The following is an 18,583-nucleotide window of genomic DNA, read 5'->3' as shown; positions in this document are numbered from 1 at the left end:
AGAGGTGGTGTAATTACACAATAACTTTAGCACAGCAGTGTGTAAGAGTGAAAGGGGTGGTTCCTGTGTGTTAGTGACTCAGGTTGCTAGAACAGAATAGGGGGAGGGGGTAGACGCACCTCAGGAGGGGCCGGCAGAGCAGGTCAGGTGAGATGCACGAAAACTTTACTCAGGGGGTTCTGCATCCAGGCCGCTGCGTGTGACAGAGCAACTGCCAGGTAGGGAGAGGGAATGTATAATAATACTGAGTATACACTGATAATAACACTGCTCTGTATAATAATACTGAGTATACACTGATAATGATCACACTGCTCTGTATAATAATACTGAGTATACACTGATAATGATCACACTGTATAATAATACTGAGTATACACTGATAATAATCACACTGTATAATAATACTGAGTATACACTGATAATGATCACACTGTATAATAATACTGAGTATACACTGATAATAACACTGCACTGTATAATAATACTAAGTATACACTGATAACGATCACACTGTATAATAATACTGAGTATACACTGATAACGATCACACTGTATAATAATACTGAGTATACACTGATAATAATCACACTGTATAATAATACTGAGTATACACTGATAATAATCACACTATATAATAATACTGAGTATACACTGATAATGATCACACTGTATAATAATACTGAGTATACACTGATAATGATCACACTGTATAATAATACTGAGTATACACTGATAATGATCACACTGCTCTGTATAATAATACTGAGTATACACTGATAATGATCACACTGTATAATAATACTGAGTATAAACTGATAACGATCACACTGTATAATAATACTGAGTATACACTGATAATAATCACACTGTATAATAATACTGAGTATACACTGATAATAATCACACTATATAATAATACTGAGTATACACTGATAATGATCACACTGTATAATAATACTGAGTATACACTGATAATGATCACACTGTATAATAATACTGAGTATACACTGATAATGATCACACTGCTCTGTATAATAATACTGAGTATACACTGATAATGATCACACTGCTCTGTATAATAATACTGAGTATACACTGATAACGATCACACTGTATAATAATACTGAGTATACACTGATAATAATCACACTGTATAATAATACTGAGTATACACTGATAATGATCACACTGTATAATAATACTGAGTATACACTGATAATGATCACACTGTATAATAATACTGAGTATACACTGATAATGATCACACTGCTCTGTATAATAATACTGAGTATACACTGATAATGATCACACTGCTCTGTATAATAATACTGAGTATACACTGATAATGATCACACTGTATAATAATACTGAGTATACACTGATAATGATCACACTGTATAATAATACTGAGTATACACTGATAATGATCACACTGTATAATAATACTGAGTATACACTGATAATAACACTGCACTGTATAATAATACTAAGTATACACTGATAACGATCACACTGTATAATAATACTGAGTATACACTGATAACGATCACACTGTATAATAATACTGAGTATACACTGATAATAATCACACTGTATAATAATACTGAGTATACACTGATAATAATCACAGTATATAATAATACTGAGTATACACTGATAATGATCACACTGTATAATAATACTGAGTATACACTGATAATGATCACACTGTATAATAATACTGAGTATACACTGATAATGATCACACTGCTCTGTATAATAATACTGAGTATACACTGATAATGATCACACTGCTCTGTATAATAATACTGAGTATACACTGATAACGATCACACTGTATAATAATACTGAGTATACACTGATAATAATCACACTGTATAATAATACTGAGTATACACTGATAATGATCACACTGTATAATAATACTGAGTATACACTGATAATGATCACACTGTATAATAATACTGAGTATACACTGATAACGATCACACTGTATAATAATACTGAGTATACACTGATAATGATCACACTATATAATAATACTGAGTATACACTGATAATAATCACACTGTATAATAATACTGAGTATACACTGATAACGATCACACTGTATAATAATACTGAGTATATACTGATAATGATCACACTATATAATAATACTGAGTATACACTGATAATGATCACACTGTATAATAATAGTGAGTATACACTGATAATGATCACACTGCTCTGTATAATAATACTGAGTATACACTGATAATGATCACACTGCTCTGTATAATAATACTGAGTATACACTGATAACGATCACACTGTATAATAATACTGAGTATACACTGATAATGATCACACTATATAATAATACTGAGTATACACTGATAATGATCACACTGTATAATAATACTGAGTATACACTGATAATGATCACACTATATAATAATACTGAGTATACACTGATAATGATCACACTGTATAATAATACTGAGTATACACTGATAACGATCACACTGTATAATAATACTGAGTATACACTGATAATGATCACACTGTATAATAATACTGAGTATACACTGATAACGATCACACTGTATAATAATACTGAGTATACACTGATAATGATCACACTATATAATAATACTGAGTATACACTGATAATAATCACACTGTATAATAATACTGAGTATACACTGATAACGATCACACTGTATAATAATACTGAGTATACACTGATAATGATCACACTGTATAATAATACTGAGTATACACTGATAACGATCACACTGTATAATAATACTGAGTATACACTGATAATGATCACACTATATAATAATACTGAGTATACACTGATAATAATCACACTGTATAATAATACTGAGTATACACTGATAACGATCACACTGTATAATAATACTGAGTATATACTGATAATGATCACACTATATAATAATACTGAGTATACACTGATAATGATCACACTGTATAATAATAGTGAGTATACACTGATAATGATCACACTGCTCTGTATAATAATACTGAGTATACACTGATAATGATCACACTGCTCTGTATAATAATACTGAGTATACACTGATAACGATCACACTGTATAATAATACTGAGTATACACTGATAATGATCACACTATATAATAATACTGAGTATACACTGATAATGATCACACTGTATAATAATACTGAGTATACACTGATAATGATCACACTGCTCTGTATAATAATACTGAGTATACACTGATAATGATCACACTGTATAATAATACTGAGTATACACTGATAACGATCACACTGTATAATAATACTGAGTATACACTGATAACGATCACACTGTATAATAATACTGAGTATACACTGATAATGATCACACTGTATAATAATACTGAGTATACACTGATAACGATCACACTGTATAATAATACTGAGTATACACTGATAATGATCACACTATATAATAATACTGAGTATACACTGATAATGATCACACTGTATAATAATACTGAGTATACACTGATAACGATCACACTGTATAATAATACTGAGTATACACTGATAATGATCACACTGTATAATAATACTGAGTATACACTGATAACGATCACACTGTATAATAATACTGAGTATACACTGATAATAATCACACTGTATAATAATACTGAGTATACACTGATAATAATCACACTATATAATAATACTGAGTATACACTGATAATGATCACACTGTATAATAATACTGAGTATACACTGATAATGATCACACTGTATAATAATACTGAGTATACACTGATAATGATCACACTGCTCTGTATAATAATACTGAGTATACACTGATAATGATCACACTGTATAATAATACTGAGTATACACTGATAACGATCACACTGTATAATAATACTGAGTATACACTGATAATAATCACACTGTATAATAATACTGAGTATACACTGATAATAATCACACTATATAATAATACTGAGTATACACTGATAATGATCACACTGTATAATAATACTGAGTATACACTGATAATGATCACACTGTATAATAATACTGAGTATACACTGATAATGATCACACTGCTCTGTATAATAATACTGAGTATACACTGATAACGATCACACTGTATAATAATACTTAGTATACACTGATAATAATCACACTGTATAATAATACTGAGTATACACTGATAATGATCACACTGTATAATAATACTGAGTATACACTGATAATGATCACACTGTATAATAATACTGAGTATACACTGATAATGATCACACTGCTCTGTATAATAATACTGAGTATACACTGATAATAACACTGCTCTGTATAATAATACTGAGTATACACTGATAATGATCACACTGTATAATAATACTGAGTATACACTGATAATGATCACACTGCACTGTATAATAATACTGAGTATACACTGATAATGATCACACTGTATAATAATACTGAGTATGCACTGATAATGATCACACTGCACTGTATAATAATACTGAGTATACACTGATAATGATCACACTGCTCTGTATATTATATATTAGAATGTGATGCAGGGCCGGTGGTCAGTATATGTTCTCTGACTGTAGTGTGAGTACTGGGGATCAGGGGAAGATTCCGGGGATCTGGGGGCTGAAGTGGATTGTTAAGGACCGTAGCTGGATCCGTCCATGGACATGTGGATGGTGATCTGCGTCTTTGATATTGCTCTGGGTTTCTAAGATCCTACAATATTTTTGTTACTAATGAAGTTGTGAAGACTGAAAGAATGAGCAGAGAAGATAATAACAGGTTAGGTCGTGTTATCTGGTGTTCCGGAGCCCCATATACAGCGTATTAAACATACTGTGCCTGGTTCTCTCTTTTCTCTCATAGGTATGGATGCCCAGTCTGTGTACTCTGAGCAGTCATTTCACAGCAGACAAGGATCTGAGAGGTAATCACTCAGTTCACCTATAGAGTGCGCTGTCGCTCCCTCAGCTGCTGGTCCCATATAGCTGCTATCCTGGGATATGGGCTATGGTGGCCACGTTTTTATAGTCTCCATCCAGCTTCAGCTTCAGGCCAAGGGGGCAACCCAGAAATGGGACCAAAAGGTTTGAGAGCAGACAAGAGGGTGACCTGCACAGAGATAAATAGATATATAACGTTTTTCAAAGTGGTTCGACGAATCAGTACAAACATTTGAAAATTTGCTGGATTTTCTTGAAATTTTGATCGATAAAAAAAATTGAGGTAAGACAGCTGAAACAGAGAGTAGATGTGGGAGCAACAGGAACATGGAAGAGAGTAGATCATCATCATCATCATCAGTTATTTATATAGCGCCACTAATTACGCAGCACTGTACAGAGAACCCATTCACATCAGTCCCTGCCCCATTGGAGCTCACAGTCTAAATTCCCTAAGGTACACACACACACACACACACACACACACACAGAGACTAGGGTCAATTTTTTTGATAGCAGCCAATTAACCTACCAGTATGTTTTTGGAATGTGGGAGGAAACCGGAGCACCCGGAGGAAACCCATGCAAACACAGGGAGAACATATAAACTCCACACAGATAAGGTCATGGTTGGGAATTGAACTCGTGACCCCAGTGCTGTGAGGCCGAAGTGCTAACCGCTAGGCCGCTGTGCTGCCCAGATATGGGAAGGAGCAGCAGGAACATGGAAGAGAGTAGATGTGGGAGCAGCAGGGACATGGAAGAGAGTAGATGTGGTAGGGAGCAGCAGGAACATGGAAGAGAGTAGATGTGGGAAGGAGCAGCAGGAACATGGAAGAGATTAGATGTGGGAAGGAGCATCAGGAACATGGAAGAGAGTAGATGTGAGAGGGAGCAGCAGGAACATGGAAGAGAGTAGATGTGGGAAGGAGCAGCAGGAACATGGAAGGGAGTAGATGTGAAAAGGAGCATCAGGAACATGGAAGGGAGTAGATGTGGGAGGGAGCAGCAGGAACATGGAAGAGAGTAGATGTGGGAAGGAGCATCAGGAACATGGAAGAGAGTACATGTGGGAAGGAGCAGCAGGAACATGGAAGAGAGTAGATGTGGGAAGGAGCAGCAGGAACGTGGAAGAGAGTAGATGTGGGAAGGAGCAGCAGGAACATGGAAGAGAGTACATGTGGGAAGGAGCAGCAGGAACATGGAAGAGAGTAGATGTGGTAGGGAGCAGCAGGAACATGGAAGAGAGTAGATGTGGGAAGGAGCAGCAGGAACATGGAAGAGAGTACATGTGGGAAGGAGCATCAGGAACATGGAAGAGAGTAGATGTGGGAAGGAGCAGCAGGAACATGGAAGAGAGTAGATGTGGGAGGGAGTAGCAAGAACATGGAAGAGAGTACATGTGGGAAGGAGCATCAGGAACATGGAAGAGAGTAGATGTGGGAAGGAGCAGCAGGAACATGGAAGAAAGTAGATGTGGGAAGGAGCAGCAGGAACTTGGAAGACAGTAGATGTGGGAGGAAGCAGCAGGAACTTGGAAGAGAGTAGATGTGGGAAGGAGCAGCAGGAACATGGAAGAGAGTAGATGTGGGAAGGAGCAGCTGAGGATGAGTAACAAGCAATGTAAGGTGCATTAAAACATCAGAACCCCACATCTGAGGAGGCCTCTTCTATTAACTACTGCAGTGATTGTATTTTCTATTCTAAACAATTATAATACCCATTTGTTAATGAAAGTTAAGAAGAAGGAGAGTGAGATTTAGTTTTAATGAAACTCCTGGCAAGTATTGGTAAGCCTGGTCACCGCATTAAGTGGGACCCACTTAAACAAAATATTCAGACAGTCCGAGATGAAGCCGGTCAAAATACGATGTACAGAGGTGGAATCCAATAGAAGTGTCAGAATAGCCAGAGGTCAAATGCCAGGAGGTATATGCAGAGCCACAACAAGATCCATAAGAATTATCAGGGAGAGCCAAGTCGGGAGCCAGGAAATCAATACCAAGAATCAGGATGCAGGAAGGAGGGCTGGAACGGTGGAGCATGGGGGAAACCAAATACTTTGGTACCCTAATGGTGCCAGAACCTTCTTTATATAGAGAAGAGGGGGAACTTAATTATCCAGCAGCGATGATGTCACCGGCTGCCACCGGCATTAATAACCGTGTCCTGTTGCTAGGCATGTGCCCAAGAGCCGGCCACCCAGCCTAGGAGACAGACGACCGTCCCTGCTCCACTGAGTCAAAGTTGGGACTGCATCTGAGATGTGCCTGATGCCAAAACTAATGTACAGAACCATATCTGTTGCCAAAACTAATGTACAAATCGGTGCCTGGCAGCAAAACTAATTTGTAGGGCAATACCTGTCTACTTTTTCTGTGCTGCTTCTGGGAGATCCAGTTACAAGGTAGGAAAATATAAGGTTGCAGGTGCTTTATGATGCAGTAAAGATTGTTTAAGTCAGATGACAATTGATTGTGTCACTGAGATTGTCCTTCCATGAATTTACATGTTCACCAAGTGCTTTATATAGTTACACAAAGTGTTATTTTTAGTAGATCGCTCCACAAACGCTGGAAACAGAACATTACTGCCATCCTTTCAGTGTTTTTTGTTACTAGTTTATAATCCACGATCCCAGTCTGGTCCTTCTTCTAATAGTCAGTCTTCAGGTCAGTCAGTCTTATAAAGCATCATCTTTTCTTTGGGGCAATAAACCTGAGTCCATGCTGGCGAGGGCCCTACGTTCCCAAAGAGCCAAAACTTTCATAGCTATGGTTAAAAACAATAATGGTAAAGAATGTCAGATTATTATTGACATTGCGGCAACCTTCCATTCTTTTTATTTCCAATTCTATAATATCTCAGGGAAGGCCCCCTCGGCAGACTTACTGGATAGGAGTCCCCCAGTTTTATCTTATTTAAGAAACGTTGGTTTCCCCACTCTCTCGTAGGAAGATGTGTCCTCACTGGAAGAGCCCTTCACCCACGGTGAATTGGCAGACGCAATAAAAGCAACTCCCTCAGGCAAAAGCCCTGGCCCCGATGGTTCTTCTATCTCTTTAAACATAAACTCATTCCCTTGATGGTACTGGCCTTCAATGCTGTGTCGGAGGAGACCTACTTCTCCACCAATCCTTGGAAGCCCATACAACGGTGATACCTAAAGAGGGCAAAGACCCGTCACAGTGCTCGAGCTATAGGCCGATATCCTTACTCAATGTTAAGCTCCTTGCGAACAGGCTGAAACTCCTGCTTCCGGGAATAATTCACTTAGATCAAGTGGTCTTTGTCCCAGGCCGAGAGACTAGGGATAATACGACTAAGGTTATCGATCTATTTCACTCGGCACTGTGTTCAAATATTCCAGCCATGCTGTTATCCATGGATGCAGAAAAGGCCTTCGACCGCATTGATTGGTCATTTTTGCGGTGCATGCTATCACATATGGGTTTAGGCCCATTGGGCTTACACCGGATTTTGACCCTTTATCACTCTCCCACAGCCCGGATAAAAATCAATGGGTCGCTCTCAGATCCAGTATTGATCGTTAACGGTACCAGACAGGGTTGTCCGCTCTCCCCACTCATTTTTGTGCACTATTTGGAAGCCCTGGCCAGGTCCATAAGAGTTATTTCTGACAGTTTACTAGTGGGGAAGGTGGACTATAAACTAGCGCTTTTCGCAGACAACCTCTTCGCCATGGTAACCTATCCGGTCATATCAATTCCTAATTTGGTCAAAGAATTTAAGCGTTTCAGCTCCCTTAACATAGTTAAGATGAATATCCTCCCTTGTGTTCTTTACCTCCTACAAACGTTACCTAATTACATTCCCGACAAATGGTTCAATGACCTACAGAGACTGTTGAAGGACTTTGTGTGGGGGGGAAGAAGCCCCGTTTTAAACATGATATCCTCTATAGGCGCAGACACTTTGGGGGACTTCAGCTTCCCCACTTCCCTTCTTACCATAATACTGTCATGCTAGGAAGGAACCTTGAGTGGACAAATCCCAACTGTAAGAAGCAGTGGACTACTATTGATGGATCATTTCTTCCATCCCTGCCGCAGTACACTCCCTGGCTGAGCAAATTACCTATTTTCAGACATCCCACTATCTCTAGGTGGTCCAGACTCCGGACATCACCCTATGTCCCCCTTATTTGATAATCCATTATTCCCTCCAGGCTTACAAATTGGCACATTCAAGACATGGGTACAGGCGGGGATCAGATGTGTCAACCAGCTGACCAGTTCATCGGGTGTGTCCTCCTTTGGTGACATTCAAGCCAAATAGGAACTTCTGCACTCTGAGATCTGGAGATATCTCCAAATTAAGAATGTTTTATCAGTGGGACTTCCCTGCACTGACACGGGTAGAAACCCTACAGTTTTTCAATCATTGTGCTTGGCCTCAAGTTGCCCTCCTCATCTACTATCCAATATCTATAAACTCCTGTTTGGCTCCTTACCCAAATTTACTATGGCCTCGGAGCTTGACTTGGGAGGCAGTGTCCGGGAAGAGGATTGGCCAGCAATGTTTGAGACCACTCATGCATGCTCTGTTAGCGTCTCAGTTGTTGAGACCCATTATAAAGTTCTCTCGAGATATTATAGGTACCCAGCCCAACTAGCTAGATTATATCAGGGAGTGTCCGATTCTTGTTGGAGATGCCGTAATGCACCGGGTGCTCCCATACATATTTGGTAGGACTGCACGTTTCTCCGTCCCTTTTGGATTCAGGTCTTAGAGTTATCAGCTGAAATATTGTGGGATGAAATTCCTGACAGCCCAGAGTTTTGGCTCCTTAAAAAGACTAATATCCCAATCTCTCACTTCAAAATATCCATCTTAAAATATCTAATTTCATCGGTGAAATCAGTGATAACAACTCATTAGAGATCACCCACCCCCTGTCCATTCAGGACTGGTTTCAACAGTTAGACTTCTATAGATCAATGGATGAATTAGTCTAATCAGCAACAGATAAATTCACTGAATATTATGCGACTTGGTGTTTGTGGCTTGACTTCCAGGATTCAGGAAAATATGCTTCTCGGACCAGCCCTGTTCTTCCCCATCCAACAGCAGCAGTCTGAGTTAATTCTCTCCTCCCCTGTTTTCTCTCCTCATTTTCCCAGGAAGCCACATACCCCTTCTCCGTCCCCGCCACCCTGCCGGTGCTCGGCACTGTTACTCTCCCCCGTCTGTTCTCTTCTTTCTTTTCTCGTTTTTCTCCTATCGTCTTCTCCTATAACAGATTGTATTTTTGAGTTTCTTTCGCTGTAATGTTTCCACGTTTTTGGCGGTTTGGCTCTTGATATCTATGTTTTTGTACTTTTTTGTCTAAACTGCCTTTGAAACCTCAATAAAGAATAATTACAAAAAAAGAAAAAAGCATCATCTTCTCAGCATTTGAGATGTTGGGTTGTTATATATTCCTTCAGTTTTTTCAGAAAAACATTGAATTTAGTTTGCTGTGTTCACCTGGCGGATGTTTCAGATGTGTATAGAGAAAAATGTTTGCTCGTAATCAGAAGTGTAACTGAAAATTCCTGGAGCCATGGCAGAATTATGCAGGGACCCTGGTGATGCTCTATAGCTCATGAAAGACAGTACAAAGGACAGATTTCAGGAAGAGGTCAAGGCAAGGTCCAAGGCAGACAAATGGTAGCAGTCAGAAGAATCAACACACCCAAGTAATCAAAAAAGAACCTAGGTCACTAGCACTTGCTAAATACCCATCCTCTACTACAGTAGGGGCACCTATCAGAAAACTTCACCCAAACATGCTAACATGCTACACACTCAGGTCGGAAGGCTTCTGTCACGGTGCTGGTTACGCCCAGGAAGGGTCAACTTAGCCGGGGTAGCTATCAAAGACACACCACAACTGGCCAAGCCACTTAGTCCTGAGAGGACAGGTCATGTGAGACAAAGCTGAAGTTTATGGGTCGGAGAATATAGAAATGTGAGGGACAAAGCTGAGGCTGATGGTTTAGAGAACATAGAATCATGAGTGAACTGAGGGAATTGTAATGTAAAATTGTTTGGGACGAAGCTGAAGTCGATAATGAGCCAAGCAGAGCAAGTTTCTTTGAAACACCAGCAGACAAATGAAATTCCAATTTTGATCAGTATGAGTGAGGACCTTATAAAAGGCTGCATACAGGTGAGTTCTATTAGTCCTGATTGCAGTAACTGAAAAAAAGAATGTGCAGCACGGTGGCTAAGTAGTTAGCACTTCTGTCTCACAGCGCTGGGGTCATGAGTTCAATTCCTGACCATGGCCTTATCTGTGTGGAGTTTGTATGTTCTCCGCGTGTTAATTGGCCACTATCAAAATTGACCCTAGTCTCTCTCTCTCTCTCTCTCTCTCTGCATGTGCATGTTAGGGAATTTAGACTGTAAGCTCCAATGGGGCAGGGACTGATGTGAATGAGTTCTCTGTACAGCGCTGCGGAATCAGTGGCGCTATATAAAGAAATGGTGATGATGATGATGATGAGGATGATGTGCCGTTGTAATTGATGACACTGTACTGCCAACTGTCATACATAGCCAGTATTGTGGAGGTTCCGCACATGTTGCAGTTATCAGTGTGGTCGGTGCACTGCCACCTATCGCCTGCAGCCAGTATTGCAGCAGATTCTCACATTTTGCAGTTGTCATTGTGGGGTGACCTAGTACTCTCATGCAACCTTGCAGGCACACCATACATTAGGGGCAGTAGACCAGCTCTGAGGCGTGTCCAAATAGGTGTGACCTTACAGATTTCTCATCTCAAAGAAACAATAATATAGTTTATAAATAAAATGGCAGTCATAGAGCGTTGTTTGTACATTTTTCAAAAAAGCAAGGTTATCATTATGTATGTGCATGTTAGTATATATGTACAGGGTATGTGTTTTTTTAAAATAACAGTACTAAATTGTTTATTTATGTCCAGAGAAAGAAACTATGATGTGCACAAGACTGTTACTATTCAGAGTCAACCTCTACTGGCTGCGGAGGACTCTGGACGAGGAGAAGAAGAAGAGGAGGAGGAGCATGAGCGGGTGAGATCTATCTATCTATCTATCTTGTATCTATCTATCTATCTCGTATCTATCTATCTATCTATCTTGTATCTATCTATCTATCTCGTATCTATCTATCTATCTCGTATCTATCTATCTATCTTGTATCTATCTATCTGTCTGTCTGTCTATTTGTCTTTGACACATGTCCTTCTTATCCCTCTTTAGGAGGACAACTGGGGTGAGACGACCACGGCGTTGACCTCTGAGCGTAGCGCCTCCCTAGAGGATTTGACTCCTAAACAAGTGTCACAAGGGCCACAAACCAGTAGACTGTGTGCTCGGACTATGTTGGGGTTCTACATTTTCTGTGTTCTGGCCGTACTCACACTTCTCACACCCCCAGTTTTTATCATACTTCCCCAGGTGTTGTGGAGGACCGAGCTGGATCCTTGTGGTGTTATTTGTGAGGGTCTCTATATCTCAGTTGCTTTTAAGGTGCTCTTCATGGTGCTGGGATCTTGGGCTGTATTCTTTCGTACCCCGCGCTATGTGCTACCTCGGCTAGTGGAATTCCGAGCTCTCCTTCTTCTCCTGCTCGGCCTCTTTCTTGCTTCCTATTGGCTGTTCTATGTGGTGAGAGTCCTGGGGTCACGGGAACGGAACCTGCTCAGCGTGGTACAATATGCAACATCACTTGTGGATGCTTTCATCTTTATTCATTACCTGGCTGTGGTTTTGCTTGAGATAAGACAGCTGAAGCCCTTCTACCACCTCAAGGTTGTGCGAAGCAGTGATGGAGTGGTCCGCTTCTACACCATGGGAACAGTCAGGTATGTTATTCTACACCTTGGGAACAGTCAGGTATGTTTTTGTGACAGGATGGGGCTCCTATGCTACCCTGTCCATTCTGCTGTGGCCCGGCTGGGCTTGCCATGCTACCGTCCCCATTTGTATTACAATTTGTGCCCCTCTAGTCGCAGTAGGTGGGGCCTGCTGCTACCACTAGGCACCTTCACCGGCACCTAGAACCTGTTCCTTCTGGGTAACTTTTGTTGCAAGGGTATCCCCCTGACCTCTTGCCTTCAGATCAGGGTTGCTGTGGATGGTTCCCCCCTGACCTATCACACTGGCCAGAGCTGCAGGGTAGCGGCCAAAGTGTTGGTACTGGATGCTGGGTCCCAACCTCAGAACAGCCGGATAAAGGATTAAATTGGTCTAATCTGTAGGTCACAGGAATTTCAGCAGGTAAGTTGGCGTCAGAGCAGGATCTAGAAGCTGTGATGTTTTATTAGCTCAAGTAGTCCTTAAAAGGACATTTACATACACTAGTTTAAGGTACTAGTGAACTCCAGAAGTACAGATGGAATAATGCTACATTACATGGTCAAGTCCACTTTTTATACAGATTTACACGGATACCCTGGCAGGAGGTAATCCATCCTCCTGCCCCTCTAACCAATCCAGGTGCTTCATGCAGCCTGCAAATAAATCAGCCTGGAGGGGTTTAACAACTTTCTTACACTGCTGCTATCGGCACTACTACGTCTTATATTGAACGTTTACCATCAGGATATAACATTTCTCTAATCTTGCTTTCAATGCAATTTTACTTGCAAAATACACATTAATCTGTGATCACTTGCATCCTGAGTCTTACACACATAGGAAGTCTACCAGCCAGTCTAATTACCGCCCCCTCCTGTGCTTTCAGGCTCAGCAGACGTGGGGGTTACTCAGCGATAAAATGGTCTAATTAACATGAGATTACCTGTCTCCAGTCAGTTTCAAAAACATATCCCCTCCACCCATATGCTTACTTGGAATTATGTTATAGAAAAGTTACAAAATCAAAACATGACATACTGTCTCAGAAATCAGTAGATTTTCAATTGTAGAATTTGGCAATAATAATGTCAATATATCCTAATTAAGATAAATATCTTCAATAAGTTATTTGTAAGTGATCCAACCACACTTGCCCACTCTCCAGGAAGGTCTGGGTAGGTCTCCTGAACTCCCAGAAGAACTGGAAATTCTCCTGCATCCTGTAGGACAAGGTCCTCATTGATGTGATTCCCAGCTAATCGCATCATGTTGGTCCCCTGGCAATGAAATGAAGGGAATTGTGGCCCATGCCTGGAGGGGGTATATCAAAAGTTGTCTAGAAGCGGTGCAGTTGAATCAGCGCGTGTCTTCCAACGCTGCAAACAATTATCATATTGTGCCACTGGGTATACACTGACGCCTGTATTTCTGCAGTACACAATCTCTATATACACTATACAATATGTCATATACACTATATGGACAAAAGTATTTGGACACTTGACCATTACACCAACAAGGACTGTAATGACATTGTAATCAAATACATATACTTTAATATGGAGTTGGTCCCCCTTTTGCAGGGATAACAGCTTCCACTCTTCTTGGAAGACTTTCCACAAGATGTTGGAGTGTTTCTGTGGGAATTTGTGCCCATTCATTGTGTAGAGCATTTATGTGGTCAGACACTGATGTTGGATGAGAAGTCCTGGCTCACAATCTCCGTTCCAGTTTATTCCAAAGGAGTTTGATGGAGTTGAGGTCAGGGCTCTGTGCGGCCAGTCAAGTTCTTCCACACTGAACTCATCAAACTGTGTCTTTGTAGTCCTTGCATTGTGCAAGGGGGAACAGTCATGTTGGAATATAAAAGGGCTTTCCCCAAACTGGTATTACAAAGTTGGAAGCATAACATTGTCCAAAATGACTTCGCATGCTGAAGCAGTAAGATTGCCCTTCACTGGAGATAAGAGGCCTAGCCCAAACAGCCTAGCCCCCTGAAAAACAGCCCCATAGCATTATCCCTCATCCACCAAACTTTACAGTTGGCATAATGCAGTCAGGTAGGTAACGCTCTACCGGCATCTGCCAAACCCAGACTCGCCCATCCAAACAGAGAAGCGTGATTTGTCACTCCACAGAACACGTTTCCACCGCTCCACAGTCCAGTGTCGGTGTGCTTTACACCACTCCATCCGACGCTTGGCATTGGTCTTGGTGATGTGAGGTTTGCATGCAGCTCAGCCATGGAAACCCATCCATTAAGCTCCTGCCGCACAGTTGTTGTGTTTACATTAATGCCAGTGGAAGTTCAGAACTCTTCAGTTATGGAATCAGCAGAGTGTTGGTGACTTTTACGCACCATGTGACCCCGCTCTGTGATTCTGTAATTTTACGTGGTCTTCTGCTTCGTGACTGAGTTTCTGTTGTTCCTAAACGCTTCCACTTTCTAATAATATCACTTACAGTTGACCGTGGAATATCCAGCAGGGATGAAATTTCACAAACGGTCTTTTTGTAAAGGTGGCATCCTATCACAGGACCACACATCCTATCACAGTACCACGCTTGTAGTCACTGAGCTCTTCAGAATGACCCATTTTGTATCACAAATGTTTGTACATGGAAACTGCATGGCTGGTGCTGGATGTTATACACCTCTGGCAACCGGTCTGATTGTATCACCTCAATTCAATAATTAACAGCTGTGGCCAAATACTTTTGTCTATATAGTGTATATATAACCCTACGTGTTTCAAGATGTGATTGTATAACATGTGTATAATGTGTTTTAGATTGTCTATATATTACTTTTAGTGTATAGTGCATATGAAACAGATTGTGTATAGAGCACAGGTGTAATGTGGTATAGATTGCATATACTGTATAATTCTTTGTGTATAGTATGTGATATGTAGATTGTGTATATAACCTATATATAGTGTATATGGTATAGATTGTGTATGTAACCTGTATATAGTGTGTGATATAGATTGTGTATATAACCTGTATATAGTGTGTAATATAGATTGTGTATATAACCTGTATATAGTGTATATGGTATAGATTGTGTATATAACCTGTATATATGTGTGTGATATAGATTATGTAGATAACCTGTATATAGTGTGTGATATAGATTGTGTATATAACCTGTATATAGTGTATATGGTATAGATTGTGTATATAACCTGTATATATGTGTGTGATATAGATTATGTAGATAACCTGTATATAGTGTGTGATATAGATTGTGTATATAACCTGTATATAGTGTATATGGTATAGATTGTGTATATAACCTGTATATAGTGTGTAATATAGATTGTGTATATAACCTGTATATAGTGTATATGGTATAGATTGTGTATATAACCTGTATATATGTGTGTTTAGTATACAGAGAGCTGCACTGTTTGTGTTACAAAATTACGTGAAAGATTTTCCCACTGAAACTCCAGAACCTCGTGCCCGGACGCCGGGAATACCTGAGACACATCCTGATGGCAGAGGTCAATGTGTAGACGGTGAGTGGGTACCATTCTTTGATACCCCTATACAAATTACATAGGAGTATCTGGGGAAACACCTCGTCACGTGTGGAAGGATGTGAGGAGGCACCACTGTGTGGAGGTGTAGGAGGCATTGTCATGTGAGGTTGGTGAAGGAGGCACATGTTACATGAGGGATGTTAAAGGATACAAGTGTAGGAGAACTGGAGGAGGCAGTATTGTGTGAAGTTACTGGAGTGTGTGGGATTTTGAAAGAGACACAGATGTGTGAATGTGGTGAAGGAGTCAGCAGTGTGTGACAGTGTAAGAGGAGGGGGTTGGGTACCTAATACCAAGCAACTAAACCCTGACACTACTTACACCGACAGTAGAAGAATGAAACTCACATTCCCGACTTCATCTTCATTCCCAAGATGTCATTTCTATAAACTTTTTATTGGGTTTTCTGTCAGAGTATCAGGGAAGGTTCTTTAACACATCAAGCAAAAGCTCTTATACTGCACAATTAATTCTTATGGCTTTCTTCACTGCTGACTGACACTGATCACTGTTGTCAATATATTGTACAATGATACCTTAGGGCCTGCTTATCAGTAAGCCCCTTTCTAAGGCTGATATCAGAACCACCGGGCCAAGGAAAAGTTCCCTTGACCTGATATGGAACTTTCCGTTATTTAGCTGCCAATTCCCTGCCCAACATTCCATGTGTCCAGACTATTATGTTGACCAGTATCAAAAACCATAACATTCAAATAACATCACCTGTTCTACTACGAACCATTTTATGATTTTGTTGTAGAAGCAAATAAGCCAAGTCCTTAAGGAAACACACTGACTCACTGACTCTTGTATCTATCTCTGATGTGACTTATTGTCAGTGGAGACTTGTGTGTGATATTGTCAGTGGAGACTCGGGTGTGATATTGTCAGTGGAGACTCGGGTGTGATATTGTCAGTGGAGACTCGGGTGTGATATTGTCAGTGGAGACCGGGGTGTGATATTGTCAGTGGAGACCGGGGTGTGATATTGTCAGTGGAGTCCGGGGTGTGATATTGTCAGTGGAGACCGGGGTGTGATATTGTCAGTGGAGACCGGGGTGTGATATTGTCAGTGGAGATATAAGTCACAGAGCCGGGACCTGATTAAGGGAGCGGCGTGTGACAGTACCCCCCCTTTTAAAAGTGCCCACTGGACACTTAGCGATGATCTCAAAACTTTATATGGTCCGATGAATCGAGGGGCGAACCTCCTAGAAGGGACTTTACAATGAATGTTCCGAGTGGACAACCAAACTCTGTCACTCACTTTAAGAGCAGATACGGCTCTACGTCTCCTGTCAGCCGATTGACTTATATAGAATAGAAGTCTTCTTAAGCTGAGATATAACTGGATGCCAAGTATCTGAAAAATTCTGAACAAGTTCTGCAGCAGGAGAAGAAGATGGAATAACCATAGACATCTGTAGGCACTTAGGATCCAAACTGGAACGATTAGTAGGAGATTGTTGAGCAAGCATTACGGCCTCAGAGCAGACAGCACGGTGAGGAGCCGCAGAGCAGACAGCACTGTGAGGAGCCGCAGAGCAGACAGCACTGTGAGGAGCCGCAGAGCAGACAGCACTGTGAGGAGCCGCAGAGCAGACAGCACTGTGAGGAGCCGCAGAGCAGACAGCACCAAGTGGCAACTCGGGCTGAACCGCATAGAGTGGCAACTCGGGCTGAACCGCATAGAGTGGCAACTCGGGCTGAACCGCATAGAGTGGCAACTCGGGCTGAACCGCAAGGACTGGCAACTCGGGCTGAACCGCATGGACTGGCAACTCGGGCTGAACCGCATGGACTGGCAACTCGGGCTGAACCGCAAGGACTGGCAACTCGGGCTGAACCGCCTGGGACAGGATCCTCTCTGGAGCAGATGATGGATATTGAGAAGGTAATGCAGAAGGTTCCAAAGGTGCAGGGAGTCTAGGAGACCTGAGTGGTTTCCCCTTGGTCAGACATCCAGAATGGTAATGAGGACCCCAGGACAGAATCTCAGAAGTCTTCCAATCCAGTTGTGGAGAATGTAATTGAAGCCATGAAAGGCCCAGGACAACTGGAAAAGCAGTACGAGGCAAAATCAGAAAAGAAATACTTTCAGAATGTAAAGCACCAACATGAAGACAAAGGGGCTCGGTCCGGGCATGAACCACCCCTTGAGAAAGCTGGGATCCATCGATGGTTGTGATGACAACAGGAGTCTCCAAAGGAAC

General features: G+C 41.0%; 1 protein-coding gene across 1 annotated transcript in view; it reads left to right on the top strand.

Annotated features, from left to right (window-relative positions):
- Positions 1 to 113: 113 nt before the first annotated feature.
- Positions 114 to 18,583, top strand: part of LOC142139694 (vang-like protein 1) — a 33,332-nt gene continuing 14,862 nt past the window's right edge. Inside the window, exons 1-5 of the mRNA XM_075197532.1 lie at positions 114 to 147; positions 4,896 to 4,956; positions 11,925 to 12,033; positions 12,223 to 12,827; positions 16,216 to 16,346. Of these exons, the coding sequence (XP_075053633.1) occupies positions 4,898 to 4,956; positions 11,925 to 12,033; positions 12,223 to 12,827; positions 16,216 to 16,346 (904 nt within the window). The 5' untranslated portion in view covers positions 114 to 147; positions 4,896 to 4,897. The remainder of the gene's footprint in view (positions 148 to 4,895; positions 4,957 to 11,924; positions 12,034 to 12,222; positions 12,828 to 16,215; positions 16,347 to 18,583) is intronic.

This window comes from Mixophyes fleayi, chromosome 2 (assembly GCF_038048845.1).
Source record: "Mixophyes fleayi isolate aMixFle1 chromosome 2, aMixFle1.hap1, whole genome shotgun sequence".
Lineage (NCBI taxonomy): Eukaryota > Metazoa > Chordata > Amphibia > Anura > Limnodynastidae > Mixophyes > Mixophyes fleayi.
This window is presented reverse-complemented; position numbering and strand designations above follow the sequence as displayed.